Source organism: Pungitius pungitius, chromosome 14 (genome assembly GCF_949316345.1).
Source record: "Pungitius pungitius chromosome 14, fPunPun2.1, whole genome shotgun sequence".
NCBI lineage: Eukaryota > Metazoa > Chordata > Actinopteri > Perciformes > Gasterosteidae > Pungitius > Pungitius pungitius.
Genome location: NC_084913.1, coordinates 7494898 through 7512418, shown reverse-complemented (window position 1 = coordinate 7512418; position 17521 = coordinate 7494898). Strand labels below are relative to the sequence as shown.

The window sequence follows — 17521 nt, the reverse complement described above, 5'->3', positions numbered from 1 at the left end:
ACTGTAACGGCTGAACAACCCCCGGACCCGAAAGCGTCTACTTCCCCATCTTCCACCAGAAGCTGTTCAGAGGCTGTGCCCGAGTTATTGAGTCAACTAAATAGTACATGTTATGATCTCGCTTGCTTTAAGGGGAACAAGTGCATCAGTAAGACTGAAACGACTTCAGTGAGTTGTTACCCAATTGCGGTAACTTTTTCTCCCCCCCCCTTTAAATAGCAGCAGACGCAGCTCAGAGACACTGAAGTAGCTGAACTGAAGAGTTGAGATGGGGTCAACTCCTTGAGAGCAGAGTGACTGAAGTACACGGAAAGGCCTAAGCAGTCACATGTCAGACTGGACTTGAATCAGTGGTTTTCCAAATTGGCCCCTGATCAAGGCTTTACTACCTAATCTACCCCCCCCCCTTCTTTCTATTCTCATTGATTTAATTTAATTTGAACAGTGTTTGAGAAGGGGGTCATACAATCCGACTGGTTTATCGCTTTGACCGATGCGTGTTTGGTCACCGATTATACAGACGTTTGCCCCACAGGGGACCCGAGTCGAGGGAATTAATGGCAGAGGAGTGCACACTGTGGATCAACTCCTCATCTAGTGGCTCAACTTTCCTGATGACAGCGCAACTTGTAGTCAGGGAAGATTCATTGAAGCAGAGAGCCACCGCACGGAGGTCAAGGAGGCTTGTTGAACGTGTCAGAGGCGAGGCGACTCAGCCCTTACTGACTTACTCAAACGGGGGCGTCTCCTTCATCCCGTCGGGACTCCTGGCCGACCGCAGGGAATAAAGAAGAAAGGAGCAGCTGTGTCGCCTACGCGTTTTGGGGGGGGGGGGGGGGAAATTACAGACCTCAGACCCATGGCCGCGTACCGTAGACGCCGGGCCCGAAAATAAACACAAGAGCTGACACATTTCTGTGAAACGCTTAAGAACTGGTGGAACCAGCTTCCACTTTCAATCCGGGGGGCAGACATGGCCAGTTCATTTAAGATAAAGCTCAAAACGTTCCTCTGTGATACCGCTTATAGTTAGGGCTGGCTCAGGTTAGCCTGGACCAGCCCTTAGTTAAGCTGCTCTAAGGTTCAGACTGCCGGGGGACTTTTTAGGACACACCGAGCCCCTCTCTCACTTCCACTCTCTCCTTCCACAATAATCCACCTTTTATTCACTAATTAAGCTTCTTTCCGGGAGTTTTTTGTGCTTTCTCGCCTAGCAGGTCTCCGTGGATCGTAGCTCCGTCCGGACCCCGGTTCTGACTCCTGGCTCATGGCTCCGCTGACACCTGCTGCTGACATCATCATTACTTTAAACATGATTCATATTACTGTCATCATAAACCAACATTTTTCTGCTCCCCACAGAAGCCTCTGTGGATGCAGTGGTCCTGCAGTACACTTGTTCTGCTACTTGCAATTACTTGTATCATTTCTGTTAGAGGAATTGAGTGTATTGTACATCTTTTACATTGTTGATTCTGTACACATGACATCCATTGCAGTCTGTCCATCCCGGGAGAGGGATCCCTCTGAAGGTTTCTTCCCCTTTTTCCCCCCATCGAAGGGGTTTTTCATCTTTTGGGGAGTTTTTCCCTGGATTTCGGGACAGAGGATGTTGCATGTGTACAGACTGTAAAGCCCTCTGAGGCAAATTTGTCATTTTGAGATTTTGGGCTGTACAAAATAAAATGAATTGAACTACAATGTAAGAAATGTAAAAAAACAAATGGGAACGGCCCATTCAAACCCATGAGAATACCTTCCCTGTTGCGACTGTGCGCCGCGCCGCGCCGACGTTAAACTGATACTCTAAGCTGAGAGGGCAGGAGCAAATCCCCCCCCCCCCCCATAACACCACGCCATTAGCAACAGAACTGATGCGTTGTAAAACTGAGTCATGTGTCCACTTCTGAGGCAACGCCGGATGAAGAGGTGTTGACAGATACAAAGATTTCTATGTCTACTTCCTACGGGGAGGAAATAAATATATACATAATAAAACATCCGTTGTTGTCACCAGCGTGCTTTAACCTTAATATGTAACCCAATACAGTAGGAGTGTGAATGAAAACAGAAACACAGATTAAAGAAATGACTACTTACGCACTTTCAAACCTGAAAAAAAAGCATAAAGCTTAAAAGGGGTTCCTGGAGCAAGCTCTACTGTTCTAATAATATGTAATAAAGCATATTCATTCAATGCAGACCATTTATCTTTATCGTGGATTAATTATTACCCAATGCTATTTGTGCTGGATGAGCAGACGGTCTAAGGACAGAGAATGTTGTCCAGATTGTCAAAACCCCCTGAGGCCAATTTGTGATATTGGGCTCTACAAATGATGTGATGTGATGTGCATTGACCTTCTTACAGCGTTAGTAACTCTTCCTCCAGGATCAAGCCTTCGTTCCCTCTGGATTAAATGTCTCACACACACACACACACACACACACACACACACACACACACACACACACACACACACACACACACACACACACACACACACACACACACACACACACACACACAAGCCGTATGAAACACATGATCATAAAGTTTGAGCCACCTTTATAAGGATCTGTTAGTAACCATGACATGGCTGCCTGTCTTCGACCACCCAGGGATGTTCCCAACATAGCCGAGCCCCCCCCATATCCCCCCAGGAGAAAAACATGCAAGCTTGTCTGTATTTTGTACTATAATAATGGCAGCAGCCAGCGGCGCTCCATTAGAGAGAGCTGAGGGGAAAGAAATCAATTGGAGGCATAACACTCCCCAGAGAGAGACAATTAAAGACAAGAGAGGAGGAGGAGAGACTCTCACAAGACCCGAGGGCTTAAAAAAGAAGCCTCGGGGGCTTCGGGGACTCAGGGGGGGGGGGGACCTCAGAAGGATCCCCCCCCCCCAAAAAACGTACTACCTCAAATGTTAACATTAGCACAAATAACATGCATCTCTTTTCCAGAGGTATCCTGATGTTCTTTTTTTGTATTCTAAGCCTCGCGAGTCACTGTGTTCTAGTTTGAGACAGAAAAGTCAGCAGATAGAAAAGGGAAAAGCTTGGCGTGAACCCTCGGCACTGGGTGGGCTCGGAGGCCTGCAGCACAATGGCCTGGGCGGAAAAAGCAGCAGCAGCTAGAACAACAACAAAAGGGGGGCTGTTGTCGTGGTAAAAGACGTGTCCGTCGACAGTGACAAACGGCGCTCCGACGGGGCACACAGACAGAAGGCCGATGGTACGGCTAAGCCTCTTGTGAACACCATTTTTCAGCCTCGAGAGGTAGAAGTGCTTTTGTCAAACACGCTTGACGAAATGATAGTGATTGCCGACGGTTAATAAATGACACCATGCAAAAGTCTCTACCGATCCCATTGGGTAAGATGGACCGTTCATTATGTCAAAGACAAAAAAAAAGGACCCTGGCCACCAAGAAGCCGGACATTTCGTGGTTAAAACCCATCGTTGACGCCAGCTCGTTGGGAGCAAGCGGTCCAGCCAACCGCACGGTGCTGGTGGAGATTCCGCCAGTCGTTCCTCAGTAAAGCCACCTTTATCGACAAAAGATGCAGTATACGTTCCCGTTAAAAAGGGCCGTGTAACAGTCGCTCAAAGACAACGAGGAGCGGGGTGGGGGGGGGGGGGGGGAACAAACGGCCGGTTGTTGAGGCGCATTGTGTGCGCGTCGTGAGGTTCGACGGGAGCCCAGCTGCTACTTATTGACACAGATGCAGCTGTGGCAGGACTTCACAGCGGATGCTACAAATGAGGTCCCTTCCCACAGGAAATCAAGCTTTCGAGATCAATAATTATTGAATAGCTAAATGTTAATGTTTCGGTTGCGGAGAAGGAAAAAAACCAACAACTAATGTTTACTAATCTGTTTCGAATGTTACTTACATTTCAGAGGGATTGTCAGGATCATAAGGCACCAAATGGTTTTCTGTCATAAATATGTTTTGAAGCACAAACGCTGTCAGCATGAGGTGTGATATTAACACGCGTCAAGAGACTGACAGTAAATGTTCCACCCAAGAAACTGGACCCGGTCCATTCACAAGCTGCCCCTGAAAATGGCTAATCCAAAAGGCACCTCTGCTTAGTGCTGTCAATGTCTCATTACACCACGCTTTGCATGAGAGGACTGAGATCAGTACCAACTGCCCAGCACATGTAGCTAAAGAACAGCGCTCTGTGTATGCCATCGCAAACAGAACTTCTCTTTTGGCCCGTGGAGAGTCTGCAACGGGAGCCGAACAAGTGGGTGTTTCAGCCGGACACAATGAGTGTCGCGGTCTTCAAGGCTCTGTACATGGCCTTCCCTCCCCGCAAGGTCTAGGACAAGCAGATAAAAAGAGCTCCATACAAACACCGAATCCGGGTCGGACACCGCTTCCGGAGCACAATGTGTCATCTGAGCCCGTACACCCCGTTTTCCGTACAAGAACCCCTGAACCGGTAGTAGTAGCAACAGCACGCTGCTGAAAAAAGGCTGGGTGTGAGATAGAGAGAGAGAGAAAGGGGGAGAAGAAGAGGAGGCGAAGCAGAGTGTCGGTTCAAATTTCACAACTCCCATATAGGCCTGACACAGGGCGGTGCGCGGGACAACTCCCGTTATAGGCCAGCGTCTCCCACGGGACACGCGCCGCAAAGCTCGGCGAGGATCCATGTCGGCGGGACACTCGCATCGGGCCGTACCAGAGGGGCCGTATCGATCTGGCACAACGGAGCGCCCAGTTGGCGGAAGGGACCAAAGTAGGGGAAGGGGTATGGGACAAACACACACAAACACACACACACACACACACACCTGTCAAGCCCCCTGCATGTCCCATTTGGGCCGTCCCTCACTCAGCCCGTATTTATTTAAAGAAGCACAACGAGGAGAAAAAACCTCCCGAGAGTCTCAACACGAATGTTTCAAAAGACAACAAGACACAGCGGCTCGACTCCTTCCAGCTGCGGCGCTACGAAACCATGGCAACGGGCATGCAGAGTGTCCACACACACACGCCGCCGGAGAACTCCGAAGAGCCGAGTTTAGAGAAGGCGTCTCTGAAGAGAAAGCAGAGCGCACCACTTTGCAAAGAGTTAGGGTTCGCCCAGCAACATTCCTGACACATGGCCCGAGCGCTTGGCGGGAGATAGAATAATCCATCCCGGTCCAGATAGGACGGAAAGATGAAAGGCGGTCGCTCGAGATTGCTGTTAGGGGGCGAGGGTCAGTCACACAGTACATAGTGGTCTCGCAGATCTCACAAGTTCACATGAGTTCACAGTTCGTTGGCAAAATTCCCAAATCCAAGATCTACATGTTCAAATATTCTCGCTCATGACAACGCTTTTCAAAATTGTTTCACATGCAAACTTTTTTGCTGATGAAGTCAAGGATAGCGACCTCCCAGCGCACACACACACACACCCACATCCGTATGTGACCTTATGCCGATAAAGAAATGAATGAGGTAAAGATAGGAACAACTGATTCTGCAACCGATGACACAGGAAGAAAGACAAACAAACCGAAACATAGTGTGAACAACTAGAATAAATTGCTACTCATATTAAAAACCTGTACTAAGTATGGGGAGGGAAAAGTTGCATACCTTCAGTGCAATAGACATGTCTGTTACTGTGCATGAAGGGGCATTTAATATTCCACCATACTAACGAAAGTAAAATCACTATGCACTATTGTTAACATGGGGTATTTCGATCTTCCCTCAGACAAGTCATATATGCGTCCAACCAGCTGTGACCCCTGCTGACATGACTGCGCCCCAGCACAGGCTCTGCTGACCGTTCATATGGAAATGCACGCGTAGGGGGGGGACTGCGGTCATGTGGACCGCATTTCAAAAGGAAATGCGCCTCTATGTTGGGTATTACGGTAAAAGGGGCTGTACAGCCAAAAAGGCACTGATCATCATTTGAAGTGTCTTTTATCAATATTTGAACTCTCTTTAAATCAGATAGCAGATGGGTAACACTCTTTTGACACTTGGTCCTATTTAAATCTGATCTCCTCTATTAACTTGTACATTTACATGAAATATTACTGTGTACTTTTTGAGATACTTGAAGGTAAAGTTAGTAATATTGCCATTATATTCGTCTTTTTTTCATTTTTGAACTGTCTTTAAATTAGATAGCAGCTGGGTAACACTCTTTTGACACTTGATCCTATTTTAAGTTGACCTCCTCTATTACCATCTCAAATTACATGAAATATTACTGTGTACTTTTTGAGATAACTGAAGGCAAAGTTAGTACTTTTGCCATTATATTCGTCTTTTTCTCAATCTTTGAACTGTCTTTAAATTAGATAGCAGCCGGGTAACACTCTTTTGACACTTGATCCTATTTTAAGTTGACCTCCTCTATTACCATCTCAAATTACATGAAATATTACTGTGTACTTTTTGAGATACTTGAGGGTAAAGTTAGTACTTTTGCCATTATATTCGTCTTTTTCTCAATCTTTGAACTGTCTTTAAATCAGATCAAAGCCGGGTAACACTCTTCTGACACTTGATCCTATTTCATGTCGACCTCCTCTATCACCATGTACATTTACATAAATTATTACTGTGTACTTTTTGGGATACTTGAAGGTAAGGTTAGTAAAATTGCCATTAGATTCGTCTTTTTCTCAATCATTGAACTGTCTTTAAATCAGATACAAGCCGGGTAACACTCTTCTGACACTTGATCCTATTTTAAGTTGACCTCCTCTATTACCATCTCAAATTACATGAAATATTACTGTGTACTTTTTGAGATAACTGAAGGCAAAGTTAGTACTTTTGCCATTATATTCGTCTTTTTCTCAATCTTTGAACTGTCTTTAAATCAGATACAAGCCGGGTAACACTCTTCTGACACTTGATCCTATTTTAAGTTGACCTCCTCTATTACCATCTCAAATTACATAAAATATTACTGTGTACTTTTTGAGAAAATTGAAGGCAAAGTCAGCAATATTGCCATTATATTCGTCTTTTTGTTAATGTTTGAATTATCTTTAAATCAGATAGAAGACGGGTAACACTCTTCTGACAATTGGTCCTGATTCATGTTGACCTCTTCTATCAATATGTAAAGTTACATAAAATATTACTGTGAAATTCTTTAGATACTTGAAGGTAAAGTTAGTAATATTGCCATTATATTCGTCTTTTTCTCAATCTTTGACCTATCTTTTAATCAGATAGCAGCCGGGTAACACTCTTTTGACACTTGATCCTATTTTAAGTTGACCTCCTCTATTAACATGTACATTTACATAAAATATTACTGTGGAACTTTTGAGATAACTGAAGGTAAAGTTAGTACTTTTGCCATTAGATTCGTCTTTTTCTCAATCTTTGAACTATCTTTAAATCAGATAGAAGACGGGTAACACTCTTTTGACACTTGATCCTATTACACGTTGGCCTCCTCTATTAACATGTAAAGTTACATAAAATATTACTGTGTACTTTTTGAGAAAATTGAAGGCAAAGTCAGCAATATTGCCATTATATTCGTCTTTTTGTCAATGTTTGAATTATTTTTAAATCAGATAGGAGCCGGGTAACACTCTTCTGACACTTGATCCTGGTTCATGTTGACCTCCTCTATCACCGTGTAAAGTTACATAAAATATTACTGTGTACTTTTTGGGATACCTGAAGGTAAAGTTAGTAAAATTGCCATTATATTCGTCTTTTTTTAATTTTTGAACTGTCTTTAAATTAGATAGCAGCTGGGTAACACTCTTTTGACACTTGATCCTATTACATGTTGGCCTCCTCTATTAACATGTAAAGTTACATAAAATATTACTGTGTACTTTTTGAGATACTTGAAGGTAAAGTTAGTAAAATTGCCATTATATTAGTCTTTTTTTAATTTTTGAACTGTCTTTAAATTAGATAGCAGCTGGGTAACACTCTTTTGACACTTGATCCTATTACACGATGGCCTCCTCTATTAACATGTAAAGTTACATAAAATATTACTGTGTACTTTTTGAGATACTTGAAAGTAAAGTTAGTACTTTTGCCATTATATTCGTCTTTTTCTCAATCATTGAACCGTCTTTAAAATCAGATAGCAGCCGGGTAACACTCTTCTGACACTTGAACGTATTTCACGTTGACCTCCTCTATCAATATGTAAAGTTACATAAAATATTACTGTGTACTTTTTGAGATACTTGAAGGTAAAGTTAGTACTTTTGCCATTATATTCGTCTTTTTCTCAATCATTGAACCGTCTTTAAAATCAGATAGCAGCCGGGTAACACTCTTCTGACACTTGAACGTATTTCACGTTGACCTCCTCTATTAACATGTAAAGTTACATAAAATATTACTGTGGACTTTTTGAGAAAATTGCAGGTAAAGTTAGTACTTTTGCAATTATATTAGTTTTTTTGTCAATGTTTGAATTATTTTTAAATCAGATAGGAGCCGGGTAACACTCTTCTGACACTTGATCCTGGTTCATGTTGACCTCCTCTATCACCGTGTAAAGTTACATAAAATATTACTGTGTACTTTTTGGGATACCTGAAGGCAAAGTTAGTACTTTTGCCATTATATTCGTCTTTTTCTCAATCTTTGAACTGTCTTTAAATCAGATAGAAGCCGAGCCAATGGTGGGCCTCAGCCGGCACGCGTCAGCCTTCACTTTTATTGAGCTACAGGGTCCTTTGACTGGAGTTGGTTAATTAACGCCCTGGCGATGCAACAAGGTTGGTCGCTCTGAGAACTGTCTGCCCCGGAGAACAGTTGGACCGGGGGCAGGGTCGGCCGAAAGGCGGTGGCGGTGCAGGGCCGCAGTGCCTTTTGACCTCTCAACGGTTTTACGCCCTGTTGAACTCTCTCTTCATAGTCCTTTTTAATTTTTCTTCATTGGCATGACGTTAATTTGTGGAGTAAAACATATTTCATCCCATATTTGGGGAGCTTTTATCAACCATAAAATGTATGCGCCCCCCCCCCCCCCCAACTTGATTTTGGTTTGTTGCCTCAGGGCAACTTGTATATATAAAGTGAAATAAGTCAAAAAAGCAATGTAGGCATTTAGAAAGAAGTTCATTTTGAGGACATTAACTACAAATGGATCCAAACATAAATTAAAAAATATTAAACAAAGAAATGAAATTACCAACACTGTATGTACAAAATCCACATCCAAAACATGTAAACTTAAAGGGCTTGTTTGTGTCACTTTGTATGGCATACACATTCGACTGACCTACAATAACCTGAAGAATATCTTAAAATACTGAAGGGGGGACATGATATCATTAGAAATGTTATGCCAGGGCGAGCACAGAATGTATTGTGGGGTGTTCAGCCTCTACTATGTCTTCATCCTCATCTTGATCCACAGACTCACTGTCGCTTTGATCAGACATGCGTTATCCTAAGAAAGTACAAATATGAATGTCATATTCAAAATGAATGAATGAATGAAGGACACACATTGTTCTACTGACTGACCCCTGACGGACCCCTGATCTCCTAACTGTCTGGCAGGGATCCAATCTTTCTGACTCCAATCCAATCTTTCTGACTCCTTTCAAGCTCACTTTCCTCGTTGTCACTGTCCTCACTGTCAGATGGATCAGCCCTAACAGCTTGATTTACAAACATTTCGCCCATTAAATGTTCCTGTTTCCATTCCCATTCAATATCAGTAGTTGGTACAACAAAAATATTGACTGTGGTCAATGACCTAACTGCACAGTGTTGCCTTGTGTCAACTAACCAAAACACCCAGTTTTAATAAAGAAATAACAATAAATTAATTACCAAATATACTTAGTTACATACTCATGCACACAAAAACATATTCTATACATTGTTTTTAATTAAAGGGTAGGTCAGTGTAAGGTCCAAAAAAGTATTGTGTTGCCTGAAGACAAAACCCCCGGAAAGCAGCCGGTCCGGACTCAGTCTCGCCCCACACCCTGAAGCATTGTGCTGACCAGCTGTCTCCTGTTTTCACCGCCATCTTCAACACCTCCTTGGTGTCATGCCACGTCCCAGCCTGCTTCAAGGCCTCCACCATCATCCCTGTTCCCAAGAAGCCCAGGATAATAAGGACTAAATGACTACAGACCCGTCGCACTGACCTCTGTAGTCATGAAGTCCTTTGAACGGCTAGTCCTGTCCCACCTTAAGTCCCTCACCGACCCTCTCCTGGACCCCTGCAGTTCGCCTACAGAGCCAACAGGTCTGTAGACGATGCTATCAACATGGCCCTCCACTTCATCCTCCAGCATCTGGACTCCCCAGGAACCTACGCCAGGATCCTGTTTGTGGACTTCAGCTCCGCCTTCAACACCATCATCCCGTCTCTGCTGCAGGACAAACTCTGGTTTGCCCACCTCCACCTGCAAGTGGATCACTGACTTCCTGTCCGACATGAAGCAGCACGTGAAGCTGGGGAAACACGTCTCTGCCTCTCGGTCCATCAACACCGGTTCAATGAAGACAGTGGAGATGGTCGTGGACTTCAGGAGGAATACAGCCCTACCTTCCCCCCTCACCTTGTGTGACTCCCCCGTCACCACTGTGGACTCCTTCCGTTTCCTGGGCTCCATCATCACCCAGGACCTCAAGTGGGAGCTGAACATCAGCTCCATCACGAAAAAGGCTCAGCAGCGGATGTTCTTCCTGAGGCAGCTGAAGAAATTCAACCTGCCTCAGACGATGATGGTGCACTTCTACACGGCCATCATGGAGTCCATCCTCTGTTCCTCCATCACCGTGTGGTACGCTGCAGCCACAGCCAAGGACAAGGACAAGGGCAGGCTGCAGCATGTCATCCGCTCTGCAGAGAGGGTGATTGGCTGCAATCTTCCGTCTCTCCAGAACTTGTTCGCTTCCAGGTCTTTGAAGCGGGCCAGAAAGATTGTAGCCGACCCCTCCCACCCTGGACATGAACTGTTTGTGCCCCTTCCATCCGGCAGGAGGCTGCGGTCCATCAGGACTAAGACCTCCCGCCACACGAACAGTTTCTTCCCTTCGGCAGTCGGGCTCATCAACAGAGGCCGGGGCCCCCCCTGACTGACTCGGACTCCCATGTTCATTCATTCACTTTGTCACTTTCACTTGTCACTCGTCACTTGTTTAGCTGGTGCACTTAATCTATAATCTATATTTTTATTTCTAATTTTCTTATCTCCTCTAACTTACTAACCCATAGCTTTAGTTTTTAGCGTACTAACCCATAGCATATATTTTATTATACTTTTATTTTATTTTTATCTCATTTGCACTATGTCATCATTATTGTACTGTCTTCTGTCATGCACCAACCGCCAAGACAATTTCCATGTATGTCCAACATATTATGACAATAAACGTTTCCTGATTCCTGATTCCTGAAGGTTACAGTCTGCCATAGAGGTTTACGGTACTTGTTCACTATCAGTCTCGTGCTAGTATTTAGCCTTTGATGGAGTTCTTAGGGTTAGGGTTTGTTGTCCAAACAACCCGACTTCAAGAAAGGTTGTTACGGCCTCCTGCCATCTATGGGCTCTGCCTCAATCTGATGTGCAGGCTGAGCGGTCCCACGTGGAACCGCATTTTGGCACTGGGCTCTTTCCTCTTCGCTTGCCGCTACTGCGGGTAACCTTGTAAGTTTCCTTTCCTGCACTTAGTAAGATGCTTCAATTCAGAGGGTTAGCTTGTCTGATCTGAGGTCAAAGTCAAATGAGGTGCAGCCCCAGAACTGCTGGAGCGATAGAGGAGGGTCCCACCCATGGACCCCCGCAGGAGCAACTCCTTTCGTAACCGGAACACGCATAACGCGGTCAGTGCAAAAACAAAAGTCCACCGGCAGCTACATCCAACCGAGGAGGAACAATGGCCTGATAGGGGCCCCTGGATCGTACATCCTGTGGTCTGCACTGAAGGGGACAAAGTACCAACTGCGCTGACTTTCTCTTATTTCAAACTGTACAGTAAAGGTTTATGGAAATATACATGGGCATAGAGGGAAGGGAAATGACAAATAACATGTCATTCTTACTGATTTCACCTGTGCTCATAAGCTACAAAATCTAATTTTATGCAACAACTACATGGGGATAGAGGAGGTCAACATGAAGCAGGATCAAGTGTCAAAAGAGTGTTACCCGGCTGCTATCTGATTTAAAAATAATTCAAACATTGACAAAATACGAATATAATGGCAATATTACTATACCTTCAGTTATCTCAAAATGTACACAGTAATATTTCATGTAAATGTACATGTTAATAGAGGAGGTCAACATGAACCAGGACCAAGTGTCAGAACAGTGTTACCCGGCTTCTATCGGATTAAAAGATAGTTCAAAGATTGACAAAATACGAATATAATGGCAATTTTACTAACTTTACCTTCAAGTATCTCAAAAAGTACACAGTAATATTTTATGTAACTTTACATATTGATAGAGGAGGTCAACGTGAAATACGTTCAAGTGTCAGAAGAGTGTTACCCGGCTGCTATCTGATTTTAAAGACGGTTCAATGATTGAGAAAAAGACGAATATAATGGCAAAAGTACTAACTTTACCTTCAAGTATCTCAAAAAGTACACAGTAATATTTTACGTAACTTTACATGTTAATAGAGGAGGCCAACATGTAATAGGATCAAGTGTCAAAAGAGTGTTACCCAGCTGCTATCTAATTTAAAGACAGTTCAAAAATTAAAAAAAGACGAATATAATGGCAATTTTACTAACTTTACTTTCAAGTATCTCAAAAAGTACACAGTAATACTTTATGTAACTTTACATGTTAATAGAGGAGGCCAACGTGTAATAGGATCAAGTGTCAAAAGAGTGTTACCCAGCTGATATCTAATTTGAAGACAGTTCAAAAATTAAAAAAAGACGAATATAATGGCAATTTTACTAACTTTATCTTCAGGTATCCCAAAAAGTACACAGTAATATTTTATGTAACTTTACACGGTGATAGAGGAGGTCAACATGAACCAGGATCAAGTGTCAGAAGAGTGTTACCCGGCTCCTATCTGATTTAAAAATAATTCAAACATTGACAAAAAGACGAATATAATGGCAATATTGCTGACTTTGCCTTCAATTTTCTCAAAAAGTACACAGTAATATTTTATGTAACTTTACATGTTAATAGAGGAGGCCAACGTGTAATAGGATCAAGTGTCAAAAGAGTGTTACCCGTCTTCTATCTGATTTAAAGATAGTTCAAAGATTGAGAAAAAGACGAATCTAATGGCAAAAGTACTAACTTTACCTTCAGTTATCTCAAAAGTTCCACAGTAATATTTTATGTAAATGTACATGTTAATAGAGGAGGTCAACTTAAAATAGGATCAAGTGTCAAAAGAGTGTTACCCGGCTGCTATCTGATTAAAAGATAGGTCAAAGATTGAGAAAAAGACGAATATAATGGCAATATTACTAACTTTACCTTCAAGTATCTAAAGAATTTCACAGTAATATTTTATGTAACTTTACATATTGATAGAAGAGGTCAACATGAATCAGGACCAATTGTCAGAAGAGTGTTACCCGTCTTCTATCTGATTTAAAGATAATTCAAACATTAACAAAAAGACGAATATAATGGCAATATTGCTGACTTTGCCTTCAATTTTCTCAAAAAGTACACAGTAATATTTTATGTAATTTGAGATGGTAATAGAGGAGGTCAACTTAAAATAGGATCAAGTGTCAGAAGAGTGTTACCCGGCTTGTATCTGATTTAAAGACAGTTCAAAGATTGAGAAAAAGACGAATATAATGGCAAAAGTACTAACTTTGCCTTCAGTTATCTCAAAAAGTACACAGTAATATTTTATGTAACTTTACATGTTAATAGAGGAGGCCAACGTGTAATAGGATCAAGTGTCAAAAGAGTGTTACCCGTCTTCTATCTGATTTAAAGATAGTTCAAAGATTGAGAAAAAGACGAATCTAATGGCAAAAGTACTAACTTTACCTTCAGTTATCTCAAAAAGTACACAGTAATATTTCATGTAATTTGAGATGGTAATAGAGGAGGTCAACTTAAAATAGGATCAAGTGTCAGAAGAGTGTTACCCGGCTTGTATCTGATTTAAAGACAGTTCAATGATTGAGAAAAAGACGAATCTAATGGCAATTTTACTAACCTTACCTTCAAGTATCCCAAAAAGTACACAGTAATAATTTATGTAAATGTACATGGTGATAGAGGAGGTCGACATGAAATAGGATCAAGTGTCAGAAGAGTGTTACCCGGCTTTGATCTGATTTAAAGACAGTTCAAAGATTGAGAAAAAGACGAATATAATGGCAAAAGTACTAACTTTACCCTCAAGTATCTCAAAAAGTACACAGTAATATTTCATGTAATTTGAGATGGTAATAGAGGAGGTCAACTTAAAATAGGATCAAGTGTCAAAAGAGTGTTACCCGGCTGCTATCTAATTTAAAGACAGTTCAAAGATTGAGAAAAAGACGAATATAATGGCAAAAGTACTAACTTTGCCTTCAGTTATCTCAAAAAGTACACAGTAATATTTCATGTAATTTGAGATGGTAATAGAGGAGGTCAACTTAAAATAGGATCAAGTGTCAAAAGAGTGTTACCCAGCTGCTATCTAATTTAAAGACAGTTCAAAAATGAAAAAAAGACGAATATAATGGCAATATTACTAACTTTACCTTCAAGTATCTCAAAAAGTACACAGTAATATTTCATGTAAATGTACAAGTTAATAGAGGAGATCAGATTTAAATAGGACCAAGTGTCAAAAGAGTGTTACCCATCTGCTATCTGATTTAAAGAGAGTTCAAATATTGATAAAAGACACTTCAAATGATGATCAGTGCCTTTTTGGCTGTACAGCCCCTTTTACCGTAATACCCAACATAGAGGCGCATTTCCTTTTGAAATGCGGTCCACATGACCGCAGTGGGGGGGGGGGGGGTTAGATCGGCAGTCTGTCTGTGCGCGTGAAAGTGTCCGTGCATTTGCAACTTCTGCACATGCATCGCAATGAATTCCCCCTTCGGGAAACTATGAATAGCTAATTTACTGCCGTAACGAATCTCGCCTCCATGAATGAAGAAAAGACGTGAAAAGTGTGTTGTCCTCATCTAGATCGGGATCATTTTACATAACAAACAAACTAACGATGAGGACAACACTGGTCATCGTGGCCTAGCGTTACTTCCACACTATTCCAGGGGCAACTTCAAGTGAATGTAATGAGAAATGAAACCGACCAACCCAGATACTAGTGGGGATCTGATCTAAAGTAGATCCAAGGGCTCCCCGAGTTTCAATTTTTGTTGGGACACCATATTGAGAACCACTGGATACGGCTCTGAGCATCGATGAGGAAGGGACTAATGGCTTGAGCTGTGGTGTAGCTTTATATTTGGGGATGGCGGAGGGGGATCAATGGTGGAAACGTTTTAAGAACAATCCGCGATGTGTGAGGGCTAGGCTAACGTTTGGAGAGAATAGCGCTGCGCATCGTTAGCCTCCGCTAACCTTAGTGCCGATGAGCCTGGCTGCCTACAACGGATGTGCTGTGTAAAAATGCAAAATACACAGAGAGGGGTCGCGAATCCGTATTTTCTTTTCTTTTTTAAACGTACCTGGTCAACGGGGAGATTGATTATTTCGCTGATGGGCTGCAAAAGAGTGGATCCAGTGCATGATGCAGTATTTTGGGTAGCCATGCTTGGTCCGTAAATCCCCTCTCTCTCTCTCTCTCGCTCCCTTTCTCTTTCTCTCTCGCTCTCCCCTTCCTCCGGTTCGCTTCACTCCCCTCGGCGTTCGCGGTGATAAATTCACTGATGCCGCTGCTGCTGTTGCTGCGAAGGGCTGGACGGTTGTCATCCACAGCGGACAGCCAAACAAAGAGTACGAAGCCACGACAAGACAGTGCCCCGTCGACCACTTTCTCTCTCGTCTAACGTCACTTTGGAACACGGGGCATCGTATCACAGAGGGGCGTTGTTAAGAGGATCTCTCTCTTGTGGGGTTTCGTTTTTTCGTAAAAAGTTTGGTATTTGTATTTAGCTTTGGCACGAGACGGATGCTTTAGGTATTACCTGCCCATGTTTTGATTTAAAATATTTGTTTAAATCCTCACTGTATCGTTTTAAAAGGTGACTAAACATTTTAACGGACGCTTCTGTTGCTAGCTTGAGTGTTGTGTTTATAGTGCACTTTTAAATGAAAATAGCATTTTTGCAAACGTCTTCTGTGTTTATTCCACATGTTGTAACGTAACGTACCCACGAACGAATGTACTGTAGTGTAGGATGGGAACTGTCTTGGCAGCAGGGACTCTTTGACCACGATGAAAGCGGTGATAATGTGGGTGGAGAGCATGGCGGACCAGCCTCCGCGTTAGCATAAAACGACATAATTTAACCTATCGGAAGATAAAGTGGGATCCATCAGCCAATCCTACGTTGCAAATTAAAATGTGGTCCTGATTTACAGTCTTCAAAGCAAATTGAATTGAACCAAACTGAACCGGCTGCTGCCATGCCCCACCCTTCTCACAGTTACAGCATTCCACACATGAGGGAGAAATGTGTGATGTAAGGGGGCCATTTGGCAGCGGGGAACGATTACAATGAGAGCAGTGGGGGTTGTTCAAAGCTTCTATTGCAGCTGCAATAAATAAGGGAACGAAAAGCTCGTTGTAAAGGGTGCACACGCATTTTCACAATGTGAACGTAGATTTAAAACGGTTGTTTTTTGTTTGGATGTCATAGGACACAAAAAAATAAAATAAACACAAGAATATAGGCAGGTTATTACATTTTCCTCCCTATTGTTGATTAAAATAAAGGTGTTTAAATACTCTCAAATGGCATATTTGTGTTATTGGGCTGTCAATCAAACGTGCATGTATAATAGCTCGTATACGGTGAGGTACAATGAAGTTGCTGCAAAGACATTTCAAAGCGAGCGCCACATTTTGGTTATGAAAATCCAACTATTGGGATCAATCACATAGATATTTGTTGCCTAAATTATTACGCAACAATCTCTCGAAGTTTAATATGATGCAGCCTTTTATTCTTCACCGTCTATCACTACCACCTGGTGGTTTAAAGTACTGATTTTAGTACTGAATTCTATATTTTGTAGATTTAAACTTCTATTACGATGCGTTTCTTAACCGTGAAATGTACACCATACCTCTGAAGTGTGTAATGTATGATTTTCTCACTGAAATAATACAAATTTCGATTTTAAAAACGTTTGCAGGAAGGCACAATAGCCAATAGAGGGCATCACTCACACATCTATGAAAACGCACCCAAGTGCAAACTGCCAGTTGTGTTCATTCATGAACTTCTTTTTTGTCTAAGTGTGTAAAATACAAGACGAAAGTTTATATAATGATATAAGGTGGCGGTTTTATAAAATCTGAAGGTAGATGGATCTGCTATAGGGACACATGGTTTAGTTGCATTTTGATGCAAATTAAATTATATTTCACCATTAAAAAATAACAGTGCTAGATAAG

The 17521-nt window shown here is 42.3% G+C and overlaps 2 protein-coding genes across 2 annotated transcripts in view; both read right to left on the bottom strand.

The window, feature by feature from the left end:
* mboat2a (membrane bound O-acyltransferase domain containing 2a) overlaps window positions 1-15949 on the bottom strand; it is a 38967-nt gene extending 23018 nt beyond the window's left edge. Inside the window, exon 1 of the mRNA XM_037486245.2 lies at window positions 15627-15949. Within this exon, the coding sequence (XP_037342142.2) occupies window positions 15627-15710 (84 nt within the window). The 5' untranslated portion in view covers window positions 15711-15949. The remainder of the gene's footprint in view (window positions 1-15626) is intronic.
* si:dkey-13p1.4 (transmembrane protein 151B) overlaps window positions 1-17521 on the bottom strand; it is a 158309-nt gene that overhangs the window by 3373 nt on the left and 137415 nt on the right. The gene's annotated exons all lie outside the window — the stretch shown is intronic.